The 15,762-nt window shown below is 40.2% G+C and overlaps 1 protein-coding gene across 2 annotated transcripts in view; it reads left to right on the forward strand.

Annotated features, from left to right (window-relative positions):
- The window catches only part of VCAN (versican), a 109,853-nt gene that overhangs the window by 66,000 nt on the left and 28,091 nt on the right, over positions 1-15,762 (forward strand). For both annotated transcript variants that reach the window (XM_055342204.1, XM_055342205.1), the window contains 3 exons: positions 388-5,613; positions 8,910-9,023; positions 11,293-11,406. In XM_055342204.1, the coding sequence (XP_055198179.1) occupies positions 388-5,613; positions 8,910-9,023; positions 11,293-11,406 (5,454 nt within the window). The remainder of the gene's footprint in view (positions 1-387; positions 5,614-8,909; positions 9,024-11,292; positions 11,407-15,762) is intronic.

Consider the following 15,762-nt stretch of genomic DNA (forward strand, 5'->3'; position numbering starts at 1 on the left):
TCTGTATGATCTGGTGAGATGGTCTTAATTTTTCTTTTTCTTTTTTTCAGTTCACACACATTCAAATTCCCACATTTCACGATTATAATATGCATATGTGACTCCTTGTTTCATTTGAAGGCTGTAGCTTTGTTAAACATGTTGAGGAGTTTCCTTCCATAACGTGTTTCTATGACCTCGTATTGGATTTACTTCCCCTATTGTTCATGTGAATCCACAGACTTGGAGACTGAGAACCATGTGTTGAAGGGTGATTGTACTTTATGTGAAAAGATTTGAATCCTCTGTGTGTGTGAGTGTGATCAGCCAGGCTTGCTATCGATTTCTTCTGTTCAACACTGCCAAATCTTCTATTCAAGTATTGTGAAAACTCTTTGTTTCTTTCAGGTCGAATGAGTGATTTGAGTGTAATTGGTCATCCAATAGATTCAGAGTCTAAAGAAGATGAACCTTGTAGTGAAGAAACAGATCCAGAGCACGTTCTAAGTTTACCTGAGTTAATTGAAATAACACTGTACCACAGTGAAGAGGATGAAGAGGAAGACGAAGAGTGTACCAACGCCACCGACGTAACGACCACCCCATCAGTGCAGTACATTAATGGGAAACAGCTAGTCACCACCGTGCCCAAGGACCCAGAAGCAGCAGAGGCAAGGCGTGGCCAGTTTGAGAGTGTGGCACCTTCTCAAAATTTTTCACACAGCAGTGAAAGTGAAACGCATCCATTTGTGGTAGCCGAGAATGGATTGTCTACTGCCGTGCAGCCTAATGAATCAAAAGAAACGACTGAGTCGCTTGAACTGACCTGGAGGCCTGAGACTTACCCTGAAACGCCAGAACACTTTTCAGGTGGTGAGCCTGATGTTTTCCCCACAGTCCCATTCCATGAAGGAGAAGCCACAGACGGGCCAGAGTCAGCCCCAGAGAGAGGCCTTGAGCTTGATAATCTGGTCCATGAACCTATAGAACATGTACCTCTCTTTTCTGAAGAGTCCTCAGGAGATGCTGCTACTGATCAGGAGTCTCAAAAAATGATCTCTTCAAAGGCTACTGAGGTGACATTTGGTGAAAAGGCAGAAAAAAGTACTTCGGTCACGCCTGCTCCAAATGTAGTCCCAAGTTCTGTGTCGGCAAATGTTTCAGAGGAGGTATCAGTCACCTTCACACGAAATGTCCTCCCTCATGGCCCATTGTCCACTGTAGAAAGCTGGGTAGAAATAGCCCCTCAAGAAAATGTAGAGCTCTCGGGGAGTTCTTCAATTCCATTCCCAGAAGGCTCTGGGGAAACAGAAGAAGATACAAATACAATGTTCACTGTGGCAACTGATTTATCACAGAGAAATATTACAGATACGCTGGTTACTTTAGCCACTAGCAAGACCATGATCACAGAGAGTCTTTCTGATATTCCTGCAACCACCTTTCATTCCAGTTCTCAACAACCTTCCACAGAAGTAGCACCTACGAAATTTGTAGGGGAAACAGACACACCTGAGTGGGTCTTCGGGCCACCTCTTGAGGGAAAGAGAAGGAAAGAGGAGGAGGAAGAGGGCACCACAGGTACAGCTTCTACAGTGCAGGTACATGTATCCACACAGAGATCAGATCAATTGATTTTACCCTCTGATTTAGAAAGCTCGAGTGAAGTGACATCTAGCCATTCAGCCTCTGCTACCAGGAACAGTCTTATGTCCTCCACAAAACCCACACAGCCTGAAAAGGCAATGACAAGTTCTGCTCTTGTCTCCACGGAAACAAGTGTTTTAGACCATCTAGGGGCACAGACTGCTAAGCCCAGCAGTAGCAGTCAACCTGGGTTTCAGGAAGGGCTGTCCACTCTTCCGGGTAGGCCTATCTCTTTCTCTCTGGAGCCAGGCTCTGGAGAAGCTGCTGCTGACCCAGAAACAGCCACTGTTGCTTCATTTTCATTAAACTTAGAGTCTGGAATTCCAACCGAAAAGGAAGCAGCTGGCACTTTATCTCCCCATGTGGAAACTATATTCTCTTTTGAGCCGACAGGATTAGTTTTGAGTACTGTAATGGACAGAGAGGTTGCTGACATTACAAGCCAAACATTAAAAGAAAACTTGATTTCAGAAGTCTCGGGAGAACAAAATCATGGGCCAGAAATAAAGGGCTTTTCTACAGATTTTCCCTTGGAAGAAGATTTCAGTGGTGACTTTAGAGAGTACTCAACGGTAACTTATCCTACAGAAGAAAAAACAGTAATGATGGAAGGCTCTGGGGATGCAGCATCTAAAGATACCCAGATTTCATCATCTGTAGTACCTGCTTCAGATCACAGCAACCACAGAGCTGACCCGGAAGGACCTAGTAGCACCTCCGTCAGCACTTCCGCCTTCCCTTGGGAAGAGTTGACAGCCTCGGCTGAGGGCTCAGGTGAGGAGTTGGTCTCAGCAAGCACTTCTGTGGACCAAGTGTTTCCCAGTACCATGGGAAATGCTTCTGGTACAGATTCCCCATTTATTGACCAAGGATTGGGAGAAGAAGGTGCTATTAATGATGCCAATAAAAGGTCCACCATTTTACCAACCGCAGAAGCTGAAGGTACTGAAGCAGCCACAACCGAAGGGGAAGTGAGAGTAGATGGCACGGTTTCAGTGACCTTTCCTCAGACTATGGAGCCAGCCAAATTATGGTCCCTGCAAGAAATCAACCCTGTACAGCAGGGAACTGAAAGTGAGGCAGCATCAGAGGAAGAGATTGAAGAACCAAACTCTTTTGAATCCCCTCAAAGCTCTGTTGCACCAGAACAAATAAATTTTGATTCACAAACCTTTACTGAAACTGGACTCCGAACCACAGATTATCCTACGCTATCAATGAAGAGAACTGACAGTATTGGTGAGGAAATGGAGAAGGAAGGCATTTCCTTCACTGATGTGTCTACTCCAGATCCAGATGCAACAGGCTTGGGACCCTATACTGCTCTCCCTGAAGTTACTGAAAAATCCCATCTTTTCTTAGCTACTACCTCAGTGACTGAATCTGTATCAGCTCAAAGTGTAGTCACAGATTCTCCAGTCGAAAAGGAGGAAACTATAAAACATTTTCCCAAAGTTGTGACGCCAATAATTAAAGAGGCAGACACTGATCTTTTGTTCTCTGGACTGGGATCAGGAGAAGAAGTTTCGGCCACTACAGTGCCAGTGAATTTTACTGAAATGGAACAAATCATTAGCACATTATATCCCCAGGTTTCTCAAATGGAGAGTTCAGAAACCAGCCACATAAGCAATACAACCGAAGACTATGAGGGAATGGAAAATGTAGCACACGAAGTTGGACCACCCATCTCCAAAACAGACGGCCTCTCTGAAGATAGTGAGACAGCATCCAGCACAACCTTACTAGAAATTGTAAGTGACACCACAACTGCAGGACCTTCTACGGCACCTCTCACTTTCTCCACAGATGCTGAACATCCTCAACATGAGACTCACGGTTGGGCAGAAGAAATCCAGACTAGTAGACCACAACCGATGACCGAACCAGTCTCTAACGAGAATTCTCCAACGGCAGAAACAAAAGAAACAGCGACCCCTCCCTCCGGCTTTCTGGCTAGAACTTACGGTCTTGAAATGGCCAAAGGATTTGTTACATCAGCACCTAAACCGTCTGACTTGCTTTATGAACATTCTGGAGAGGGATCTGGGGAACTGGATATGGTTGATTTAGTCCACACTTCTGGAACTACTCAGGCAAGCAGGCAAGGAAGCACCACATTTGTTTCTGATAGATCCCTGGAAAAACATCCCGAGGTTCCAAGTGCTAAAGCTGTTACTGTTGATGGATTCCCAACAGTTTCAGTGTTGCTGCCTCTTCATGTAGAGCAGAATGAAAGCTCCCCTGCTCCAACTAGCACACTGTCAAGCACAAGGTCATATGAGAGGTCCACAGAAGGGGCTGCAGATAGCTTCCAAGACCATGTCAGAGGGTTTGAGGATTCCACTGTCAAGCCTAACAGAAGAAAAACCACTGAAAACATTATTATAGATCTGGACAAAGAGGACAAGGATTTAATACTGACAATTACAGAGAGCACCATCCTTGAACATCTCCCTGAGTTAACATCAGATAAAAATACTATCATAGATATCGATCACACTAAACCTATATATGTAGACATCCTTGGGATGCAGACGGACATAGATCCAGAGGTACTAGCCGGACCCCATGGCAGCAGTGAAGAAAGCACCCAAGTTCAAGAGAAGTATGAGGCAGCTGTTAACCTTTCGTTAACTGAAGAAAATTTCGAGGGCTCTGGTGACACTCTTCTGGCTAATGACACTCAGACAACGCATAGTGAATCGATGCCTTCGGAAGACAGAAGCCGCTTAGACCATACGGGCTTTATCTTCACAACCAGGATCCCTGTTCCCAGCACAGAAACAGAATTAGATATTTTGCTTCCCACAGTGACCTCCCTGCCCATCCCTAGTCCATCTGCCACAGTTACTCCAGAGACCGAGGAACCAAAAAGCGAAGCAAAAGCCCTGGATGACACCTTCGAATCAAGTACTTTGTCTGACGGTCAAGCTATTGCAGACCAAAGTGAAGTTATATCAACATTGGGCCACTTGGAGCCACGGGATGAGTATGAAGAAAAGAAATACGTAGCTCCTTCTTTCCAGCCAGAATTCTCATCAGGAGCCGAGGAGGCACTGATCGATCCTACACCCTACGTAAGTATTGGTACTATCCACCATATGGCTCAGAGTTTGACAGAGGCACCTAACGTGATAGAAGGATCCAATCCCTCGGATGACACTGATACAACATCGGCAGCTTCAGCTTTTGCCAAGTTGTCCTTCCAAACACCATCATCTCCGCTCACCGGCTATGTAGGCAGCGGAGCCTCTGAACAGGCAGAGGGCCCCCACGCCGGTGCTGTGCCTGGTACAGATGCTGGCATAGCTCATGGGTCTCCAGGAAAACTTGCAGACACTGAAGTGACTTTCACATCATCGAGCGAAGAGCCCTTTCACATAACCGAGCCTCCATCCTTATCTCCTGACACTGGATTAGAGCCTTCAGAAGATGAAAGTAATCCTAAATTATTAGAACCAACAGAAGCTTCTCCCACAAAGCCGACTGCTGAAGAAGGAACTGAGATTCTCCAAGATTCTCAAACCCAAACCAATATTCAACTGTCTGGAGAGACAATGAAGAACCATGTTAGAACACCCGAGGCTGGAACTGTGGTCACAACTGCAGGTGAAATTAAGTTAGAAGGTGCTACACTGTGGCCACATTCTACTTCTGCTTCTGCAGTTTATGGAGTTGAGGCAGATGTCATGCCTCAGCCCAGCCCACAGACTTCTGAGAGGCCCACCGTTCCTTCCTCTCTGGAAATAAACCCTGAAACACAAGCAGCCTTGACCAGAGGGGAGGATTACACAGTAGCAGCATCTGACCAGCAAGTATCAGCGAGAATTCTTGATTCCAATAATCAGGCCACAGTAAGCATTGCAGAGTTACACACTGAGCTCGCAACACCGTCGTTTTCCCTTCTGGAAACTTCTAATGAAACCGGTTTCCTGATTGGCATTAATGAAGAGTCAGTGGAAGGCACAGCAGTCTATTTACCAGGTAAGGTCACAACATTGATAAATCTGTTTCCGAACTTGGAAACAGTCCCTTGGTCCTAACACATATATGCATGTGGTTTTTATTGTGATATTAAATCAGTGGAGATTTCTATATTATGCACATGACAACAGCACAGGCCACATTATTGAGTCCATAATTGGATGCAGAGAAAGTAAGTGTAGATTATTTCTGGGCTTCATAGATATTCTTTGTATTTTTCTGGGTTTTAGAAACAACGTACAATTGCGACATAGGAAAAGTGAAATTGTTAATAGTGTAAAAATTCAATTTGGTTTTACTCATTAGTAAAATATTGCTTTGCCATATGCCCCTTATTATACATCTTGTTTTAAAAACAGGAAAAAAAACACTCCAATTTTTAAAAAGCTCCCAATGATGGGTGCTATTACAGCAATATCAAAATCTGTTAGGCCTTTAAAACTTTTTGAACAGTAAATAATTCAAATAAACATTCATATAGTTTGTGCAATATCAGTTATCAGTTCATACTTTTATGTAATTTCCTTGTTCCAGATAGTCTGCGTAATGCTTCTAACACAGTGCTTAGCCAGAGTGGGTATGTATTTGCGCCCTGCCTGTCAAAAGAGGATTTCTGTTTTTTTGTTTTTTTTGTTTTTTTTTTACTGAATGGACAGAAAGCACGAATTTGATACTTGTTCATACAGACTCTCTTATACGATCTTCATAAAATTGCTGTATTTTTACTATCATCATCCCCATATTATTATCCCTACTTAAAAGGGTGGGATGTGGATTTTTAGAGAAGTTCTGTAATATGCCCAGGCTTGCATAGCCACACACACCATAGCATTGGTGGGATTTGAACCCAGATCAGCTCCCCTCCAAAGCCATGGTCTTTTCATTGCTCTTTACTGGTTTCCAATTAATATAGTATTAAAATGAATAATTGATATTTAATGATTTGTAAACCAGAAATCTTGGAATATTTACTTTGTAGGACTTATTTTCCTTTTAATCTGTCTTGATAATGTGGAGAAGTCTATTTTAATGGTGTTTTCTAGTAATGTTAATTAAATAGCAATGTCAGGGAAATCCACAAATAGCCATTACCACCTAGCCACTACTTAGAAAAAGAGAAAAAAAAATCCGTACTTCAAGGGCTGTGTTGTTGAAAATATGTTTTATATTAATGAATATGTTTTACAGCATGGCTATACCTAGAATTATTCTCCCGATCGTTTCAACATTATCTTTTGTGCCATTAATGCTTCTGTTTGTTGTGCTTCAGATAAAGTAAAATAATCAATCATAAAGTGCAACTTTTATAAATGACTTGAAGTATTTTATGAATAAAATTTCTCAGAGGTGGTTGATGGATTTTGTTGTTGTTGTCACTCTATATTTAATCTGTAAATGATAGCCTAGTAATCTGGCCAATATTTATTCTTTTATAATTTAGTTGAAAATACTTCAGGTTGGTGAAAATACAATACAGAAATCACTGGTAAGTCATAGAGAGTTAGGTTTGACAGGTGGATGAGAAATGTGTACCAGTAATCCAGACCACAATTTATTTCTCTAGAATGAGAGCTTGCGTCTTCATTGCAAAGCAAATTGTGACTTTAGGCGAATTTGGTAAACAGCAGCTCACTCTGGATTGCCTGGTTTCTCTGTCGCAGGTTCAGCTTTCAGAGAGTAATACAAACTGTTTAGGGAAGAACAAAATTCGTCAAAACAAAACTTTTCTCCTAATCTAAACTATTTTAGATTCACAGAAAGATCCACTTTCTTGCCAAGTCCTTGTCCCATACTCTCAGCATGGTGTCTGGAGCCTGTGGTGGGAATAATAATAGCACTTCACATTCGTGTGGCACATCACAGTTTTATCAAGCACTGTTTTGCACTGAGGGCAGCCTGTAGATGTGTTGTTGACGGCATCCTTGACATATAAGCAGTGTACATTCAAAGGCAGAAGGCTAAAATGGGTAGGGAGATTTTACATATTTTTAGAACTATAGGAGAAAGAGTCTTCAAAAAATTGGGGTCCTTTCTGAAGAGTAGGTGTAGGCATCTGAATTAACCTGATTATAATGTTGAACCCACACATGTGAACTTTCTATCCAGTCTTTCTCCTAGTCCAGAATTTACTTAACACTCATAAAGTTTGAGTTTGACTCTCTTGTGTAGAAAGGCTCAGTTACCTTCTAGAGCAGTGCCTGCTTATTCGAATATTCCTTAAGTTCGTGTTTCAAAAGTAGATATCTTTTTTTCATGTGTAATTATTTCAGGGTTTTGGGGCTGAAGATTCTCGGAAATATGGTTTTTGTTCCATATGTAGCCTATTTATTTCAATTATTTTGTAACACCTTCCACAACTCTCATCTGGACTTTTAAACATTTAAAAGCATAGGCAATTCTGAAAAAGTACTCAAGCAGTAAATATAAATGACTCACGTAAATACAGTTATCTAAGCAGTATTACAGACTTAATATATGTGCTTGAAATATTGTAAAAGTATCTGCGTCTAGGAAACATATTTTAAAGTGTTTCTCCTCAGAAATTTGTGTCTCTGGCCTTTACATTTATCTTCTGGGAGTGTCGATTTTATTTGTGTTTTAATAAGAAAATTGTAATAAAGATTGGGGGTTTCAAAAAAATTGGGGGTTTCATTTTAGGTGAGATTTTTGTCTTTGGGTTTGTTTTTATACAGTAGAGTTTAATTTGTGTGTTGCTTTTCTTCAAGTATAGTTTAAAGGAGTACATTTGGAACGTGTTTTTGGAAAAAGCATATTAATGTAGCAGAAGAGACTTCAGTGCACACTTTCGAAGAAAAAGTTTCTGAGCATTAAGTGGTAAAAGGCAATAATAATTCAAATGATGATAACAAGCCAAACTGCTAAACAGAATGCATGTTTTGTGTATCCAGCCATTTCACATGAACTAACCTCGTTTAAAAGAATACATTTTCCATTCACTGTGCACATATGTGTAATCATTTTTGACTAAAATCAATTGCCATTATCATGCCAACTAAATCTGCAGTAGAATATATTAGTTGCCAGATACTGTACAAAATATTGTTTAAAAATAATGATGACTGAATCCCAGAAATGAATAGATGCATTTTGTAGCAATTAGTTATAATGCCAAGAAACACTCCAGAGAGTAAAGTTAATGTTAATTTTTATGCGTAGTATCTAAATTGCTGTGGTAAAGCTTGTATTTTGGTAGCAATAAGTGGCAATTTATGCTAAAAAACATTGAAACCTGGATATGAGCCTAATTGCCTTTCTTACTTTCCTGCACATGGTAGGACCCGATCGTTGTAAAACGAACCCGTGCCTTAATGGAGGCACCTGTTATCCTACTGAAACTTCCTACGTATGTACCTGTGTGCCAGGATTCAGTGGCGACCAGTGTGAGCTTGGTAAGATGTTCTTGTCTAAAAGAGTGCAATGCTTTTCCAGAAGATGTACTGGGGCAGAAATCATATGCTCAAAGGATTTCAGAGAAACCCATGTGTATATGAATTATTTCTTAAATGACATTAAAATCATAAAGTAATTTAAGTAGAGTCTGGGGACAGGTGTTTACTGAATTTTGTTAAGATACCCAAAACTCAGTGAAGCTTACTGAGGTAAACTGTGTCTTTTATAGTTTTTGCAGATAGGCTTTACAAGTGTAAAGTTGCATCAGTAGCAGGGAAATATTTTGCTCTCTTTCCCAACATCTACAAATTAATAATTTAAATACAAATTTTTTTTAAGAGGTTGTATTTTTAAAATGAGGGAGTTCAGTTTTTGTGTTGTGAGCTCATTTGTTCCTCTGAGGTGGGATGGACAAGATCCTTCTCTGGCTGTCTCCAGAGGCCAGCCTAACCCACCTTAAGAAGTTTTGAGGTTGTTGTCCTGTCCTCTTTTTTTTGGAAATATCTTTTTTTTTTTTTTTTTTTTTTTTTTTTACTGAATCAGTTCCCTTCACTCTCACTTTTATTTAGGTTTCCTTTTCTTAAAAAAAAAAAAAAAAAAAAAAGACCCCACTTCAGATTTGGCTAAATGTAGATAGACCTATCCTCTGAGAAAACAGGGTGGGAATACATTGGCCAGGTGCTCCTTTTAGAGGTACCGTAATGGTTTTCTCCTACGATTGAGGAAAGAAGACCCATGGATAACACTTTAGATTGCACAGAAATACTGAGATAAAATCCTCAACATTCATATTAAAAGAGTGCTCATCTTTAAAAAAAAAAAGAAAAGACCAGGTCAATAGAGCTAGTAAATTCTATCTGTGTGCTAATTAGTAGGGATAGAGAGAGCGCAATAGATAACATTTGAGGAGTAATTACATCTTAAAAATCATATTTACATATATATGTATAAAAGCATATCTTTGGCCCCATTCTGTTTTACATTTGAACCCATTTAAAATAATTTAATGAGTTAATATATGTGAAGCGGTTAGAACAGAGGCTGGCATCATAAAAGCGTTAGGTATCACTACTATATAATATCATCATTACCTAGGTCATTTCTTTAGGTAGCAATACATTATATACCTCTTGGAAATGTATTTTACTATATATATTTATATATTTTAACTTTCTTCTAAATTATGAGCATAAACTAAATTTTTAGTGGAATTGTAAAATGCTATGAGAATAGAGCATCAATTTCATCAGAGATCATGGAAGTCTGGGTCAAAAGGTGGCATTTACTATAGATCTTGAAGTTGGGAGGGCTTTGATAGCTGGTGGTTGGAGACTCAGGCACAGCAAACAAAAGCACAGACCCCACAAATCGCAGGACATATTTGGGCGACTGCAAGTACTCAGGTATGCCTATCAATGGGTTTGGGGGAGAAAAGCATATTGGGAGAAAATCCTTGAAAGCAGCCTCGATCTGCATAGGTCTGAGAAGGTTCTGAATCCAGTATACCGACAAGTTTACCTACTCCTCTAGTAGAGTGATTTTGAGACTTTAGGGTGTATCAAAATCAAGTGCAAGACTTCTACATGTTATTCCCATCCCCCACGGGGCCTCATTCTGTAGGTCTGGGGTGGGCCTAGGAACATGCATCTGACATTCTCAGGTGATGCCGATGCTGCTGGTCCAGGGACTACACTTGGAAGATCTCTGTCCTGGGCAGTTGCGATCTATTGAAGGTTTGGAAGCCAAAGAGTAAATTGTCATGACCATGTTTGACAGAGATGACAATCAGCAGAATGAAGGGTGTACTGGAAAGGGAAAGGCCCAGAGGCAGTCAGGCCAGTGACATATTTTCAGTATTGCACAGGTGAGGTAATCAGAACATGAGCTGGGATCTTTTGAGGGTGGGAAGACCAGGGAATTCTTTGTCCGTGTTCATGTTAGAACCCATGTGACCATCTAAAAGCAATGGAGACAATGACCCTCCTCTGAATAATTCCAGAATTTTCTTAGGGCAGCCAGATTTAGGAAATCCAGTGCAAGGAAGGTCAGTTAAGTTTGAATTTCAGATTTTAAAAAATAATTATTTTTTAGTGTAATTAACCCTATATGTACCATGGGATATAGTTGTAGTGAAAAATTAATATTTTTTAAAATCTGAAATTCATATATAACTGGTTGTTCTGTTCTTTATCTGGCAACCTTACACTAAATAGGATCCTTTGACCTTTTCTGAAAGTACTCTTGTGTCCTTTTCTGATTTGATTTCAGATTTTGATGAATGTCACTCTAACCCCTGTCGCAATGGAGCCACGTGTGTGGATGGTTTTAATACGTTCAGGTGCCTCTGCCTTCCGAGCTACGTTGGTGCACTTTGTGAACAAGGTAAGAGCTGTTGAAACATCCGTAGGATGAACAGTACGGATTTCATTTCAAATGTTATTTTAGACAGCTTTTTGTCATCATTATTTGGATGGCTTTAAACATCCAAACATGGCCATACTGCATGTTTGTTCCTACAGGGGATATTCACAGGTTACCTAAGTGTGTTTGGTTTCCTTATGTGTCTATAGCCCCTGCCCCCTGAGAGATAGCATTGCCTTAATCACTACTGTTCTGCTGATAAAACAGAATTGCACACAGGCACGCTGAGCAGAATTCAAGGACATCTAGCCAACAAAAGGAACGTGTTGTAAGTATTCTTCCTGAAGACAAACTAGGCATTGACCTTAATCCACCTGGGTGGCTTGTAGTATACAAGGTGTAGTGTACGCCTTGATACAAGGAGTATCAAGTTCAATGCTAGTTGCCTTTATTTTCGCCTCCCAAGTATTTGAGAGTCAATGGGCCCATTTCTCGTAGTCAGTCATCTCTAGAAAGTGCACTGCTATAGTTGTTAGAACACATTAGTTTTGGCTTAGCAAATGTCATGTAAAAGGTATGGTACATCTGGTCAACAGGCAATTTTCCTATGACACAAGCATCTACTTTTTCTGAATGAAACAAAGGCCTGTGTTCATGACTGCTTGAATCTCATGATCCCTGTAATTTGTATTTTATGGCCAACCTGAGAGAGTATTTTAGGTGGTTAATGGTAACATTTCCTAGTCATCAATCAGAAACAGATTGCACATTCAGCATACTCAGCTTTGAAATGTCGATTTCCTTTACTTAAAGTCATGTGGTGGTTTGGCTTTGACAAAAGCGCCCAGTGCCAAACTCCCGTTCCACCAGACAGAATGAAAACGTATTAGACACTCAGACACATTGTTCTGGCTGCGCATTCTGCTTTACAATGTTAATCCAGACATCACCACAATTAGAACAAAACCTAAAGCAGCATGTATTGAATTGCCAATCAAAGAGGGTGAGTGATGGCTCCATTTGTAGGTTTTTCTTTCTCTCTGTTGCGTAGAATGAGTCTGTTTAGAATTTAAAAGGTAAATATGAAAATTGACCGGGCAAGATCTTCTTCTTAAGGAAAACAGTAAGAAAGAGGCAATTTGTTGAAGGAAATGAAATGGTGAGATACTTGAAATGTCACGTGTGCTTAAGTGATTCTGGTTTCCAAGTTCCAAGTCCGAGGAGCAGTTCAAAAAATCATTCATTCAACAAATGTTTACTGAGCACCTACTACTGTCTTCTGAGCGCTATCCTGGGTACTGGAGGTGGAACTTGGAGCAAACTAGATAAAGTCCCCAGTCTTGGTGACTCAGCATCATTCTTGGCAGGGAATAAAAAGAGATGCTATTTGTTGAATGCCTCATAGTTTACCAAATGTTCCCAGGTACAACATTTCATTTAGTTGACAGTGTTTCTATGTGGTAAGTGGGCCAGAAATTGAGGCTCCAAAAGGAAAAATGATATGTTCAAGATCACACAGCTAGTAAATTGGAGAGTGGGAAAAATGAACCTAGGCTGCCTTATAAAGCCCACGTTTTTCTAAATATCTTAATAACACACTTTTTAAGTAACTCTCACAGATAAGCATTTTACTTATGTGTAAATTAAAAAGGTTTTGCTTTTGGGCACTTGGGTGGCTCAGTGGTTGAGTGTCTGCCTTTGGCTCAGGGTGTGATCCTGGAGTCCTGGGATCCTGCAGGGAGCCTGCTTCTCCCTCTGCCTGTGTCTCTGCCTCTCTCTCTGTGTCTCTCATGAATAAAGAAATAACATCTTAAAAAACAAAAAAACGGTTTTCCTTTTTTCCCCTCTCATTCATGGTACCACTGAGTTTTCAGGTACATTCTATTTTGTCTTAAAGCAAGTGTACTTTCATCCACATTATTTGCTAAGAAACAGCTATCCCAGGCTGTTTACCCGATGCAGCTGTGCTTCTGTGATTTATTGCCAGGACCCTGAAAGATTTTTTTCCCCTCTTTTCAGGTTGCCTAAGAACAAATGTTTTTTTCATTACCAGCAGCATTGTTGTCTAAACAGTTTTCTATCCAAATTTCAGTGATGACTGTGTTGTTTCTTCAGCTGACCTTTTCTTCTCTGCATTAGTAACTTCCCAACTCCCAGCAGCTCTGGAGTAAGGGACCTATTTGGGTAGAATGATAACTGATATGAAACCTAGAAGGGGATCTTAGAACAGTATGGGGACAATTCTGTACACACAGGTTGCCCCAAACCGAAGTCAGTGATGCAGTTTGCCAGCAAGAAGTGCCTAAGTGTTGACAATTTCTTAGGGTTTGACAGCTGTATGTCCTAGATATTGAAAACATTACCTGTATGACATAAAGAGAATACATTTTTAGTAAAAAAATTTTTTTTATAGTAAAGTTGTTTAAAAGTGATAGTTTTGGCTTCTGTAGTGATGAACAGGAGGCGTCATACCATCCCTCACCACAGCCAACACACACAGGCAGCCAGCACACACACAAAACTAAATCTGGGTCTTTGTAATGTAACCTATGCACTGTAGTAGTCTTCAAGCATAAGTATTTCCATATGTCAGATGATTTTTACAAAAATATCATCCAAATGTGTTGCTTTTAATAAATGAAATGTGTGTCACATTATTTTTAGGTGAGATTGGAAAAACAGACTTCTGATAACTCCTATCAGAATAGCATCCTAGAAGATGCTGCTTGATATCTAGGCCTTCATTATGCATTTAGTGAATTCATGAATAATAAAAGTTAAGTAAGTTCACGTGCATATTTGGCTTTTTCTTTCAATAAACAGTTAAGTGGGATTTGCACATGTATTGATAACCATTAGTAACATAAATCTATGGTTTCAGTAGCACAGATGAATAAACAAACAAGCAGTCCCATTTGGGACCTGTGTTCTGATAGCAATACACACCCTTTTTGACTGAGAAAAACACTGTAGCAGTGGTGTGGCCGTGCATCTAAAGTTTATGATCATTTGGAGTTTTTTGGTTTAAGAGAAAAGTACTTAACGATCATCTGTTTTAATGATAAAACACAAAGAAAGACGACCGAACTAAAACTATTGGGTTAACAGAAGATATGAGTGCATAGAAGAATTTTTTTTCTAATGCCTTATTCAATATGTTAGGGATCCTCTAGGATTTTAAGCCGTGTATTAAAATAAATATTAATCTCTATGGTTAGGGCAAGCTATGCTAGCATAATAACACATGATTGACTTTGGCAGTAAGAGTTTTCTGAAAATCTTTCCAATTCTCCTCCCCTATAAACTAACTCCCTGATATATGAAGATCGCTCTTCTTGCCACCCCTCCTACCTCACCTCTAAAATTCTTCCACAGGAACATCGCAAAAGGATAATTACTGCATCCAAGTAGCCAGATTGCACTTCATCCTTGGGGGCTGAATGCTACTTTTATGCTAAACCGTCTAGCTGCGCCTTGGTTCTTTTCCTATGGGATTTGGTGGTCTCCACCAACACTTTAATAAAAGTCAAAACTTCCAGTGCACAGTCTTTAAACCAATTAGTCAGCTGGCTGTAACTAAACAACACGCCCAGTAGACTAAACTGAAATAAAGCCTGCTCTCTGAGATAAGCTGCATCTGTTGTATGACGACGGTTGAAATCCCTGGAGCCAGGAAAACATGAAAATCTCTCCGAATTCATACTTTCCCACAATTATAGAAAGAAGAGTGAATGGTGTGAGAGTCAGGAGATGATGTGGCTATCAGTTTGGCCACCAGGTCTGACGTATGAAGCAAGCATTTATTTCATCTAGAAGGTTTTTGTGTCCTTCAGCAACCAGGTAGTTTGGAAAGTTTTCTGGGTGCCTAAAATTCTATAAACTTTGCAGCTTTGTCAGTGTTTGCATGTAACTAGCTCGGTACTTTTGTGAGGTGTGTTTGTGATAGTCAAAATCATTTCCACTGATCATCACTGAATACATACTGTTGACCCCACCTGTGCGTGGACGACTCTGTGGGAAGGTTGTTAGCAAGAATATGGGACGATGAGCCAGGCTGCTTTCCTATGAAAATATATATACTTTAAAAGATTTTTTAATTTGTTTATTCATGAGAGAGAGAGAGAGAGAGAGAGAGAGGCAGAGACACAGGCAGAGGCAGAAGCAGGCTCCCTACAGGGAGCCCGATGTGGGACTAGATCCCGGGTCTCCAGGATCACACCCTGGGCTGAAGACAGGCACCCAACTGCTGAGCCACCCAGGTGTCACCCTTTTTATTTTTTAAAAGATTTATTTATTTATTTATTTATTTATTCATTCATTCATTCATTCATTCATTCATGAGAGACACAGAGAGTCCTGTGAAAATATTTGAAAGCA

Source organism: Nyctereutes procyonoides, unplaced genomic scaffold (assembly GCF_905146905.1).
Source record: "Nyctereutes procyonoides isolate TBG_1078 unplaced genomic scaffold, NYPRO_anot_genome, whole genome shotgun sequence".
NCBI classification, from domain to species: Eukaryota; Metazoa; Chordata; class Mammalia; order Carnivora; family Canidae; genus Nyctereutes; species Nyctereutes procyonoides.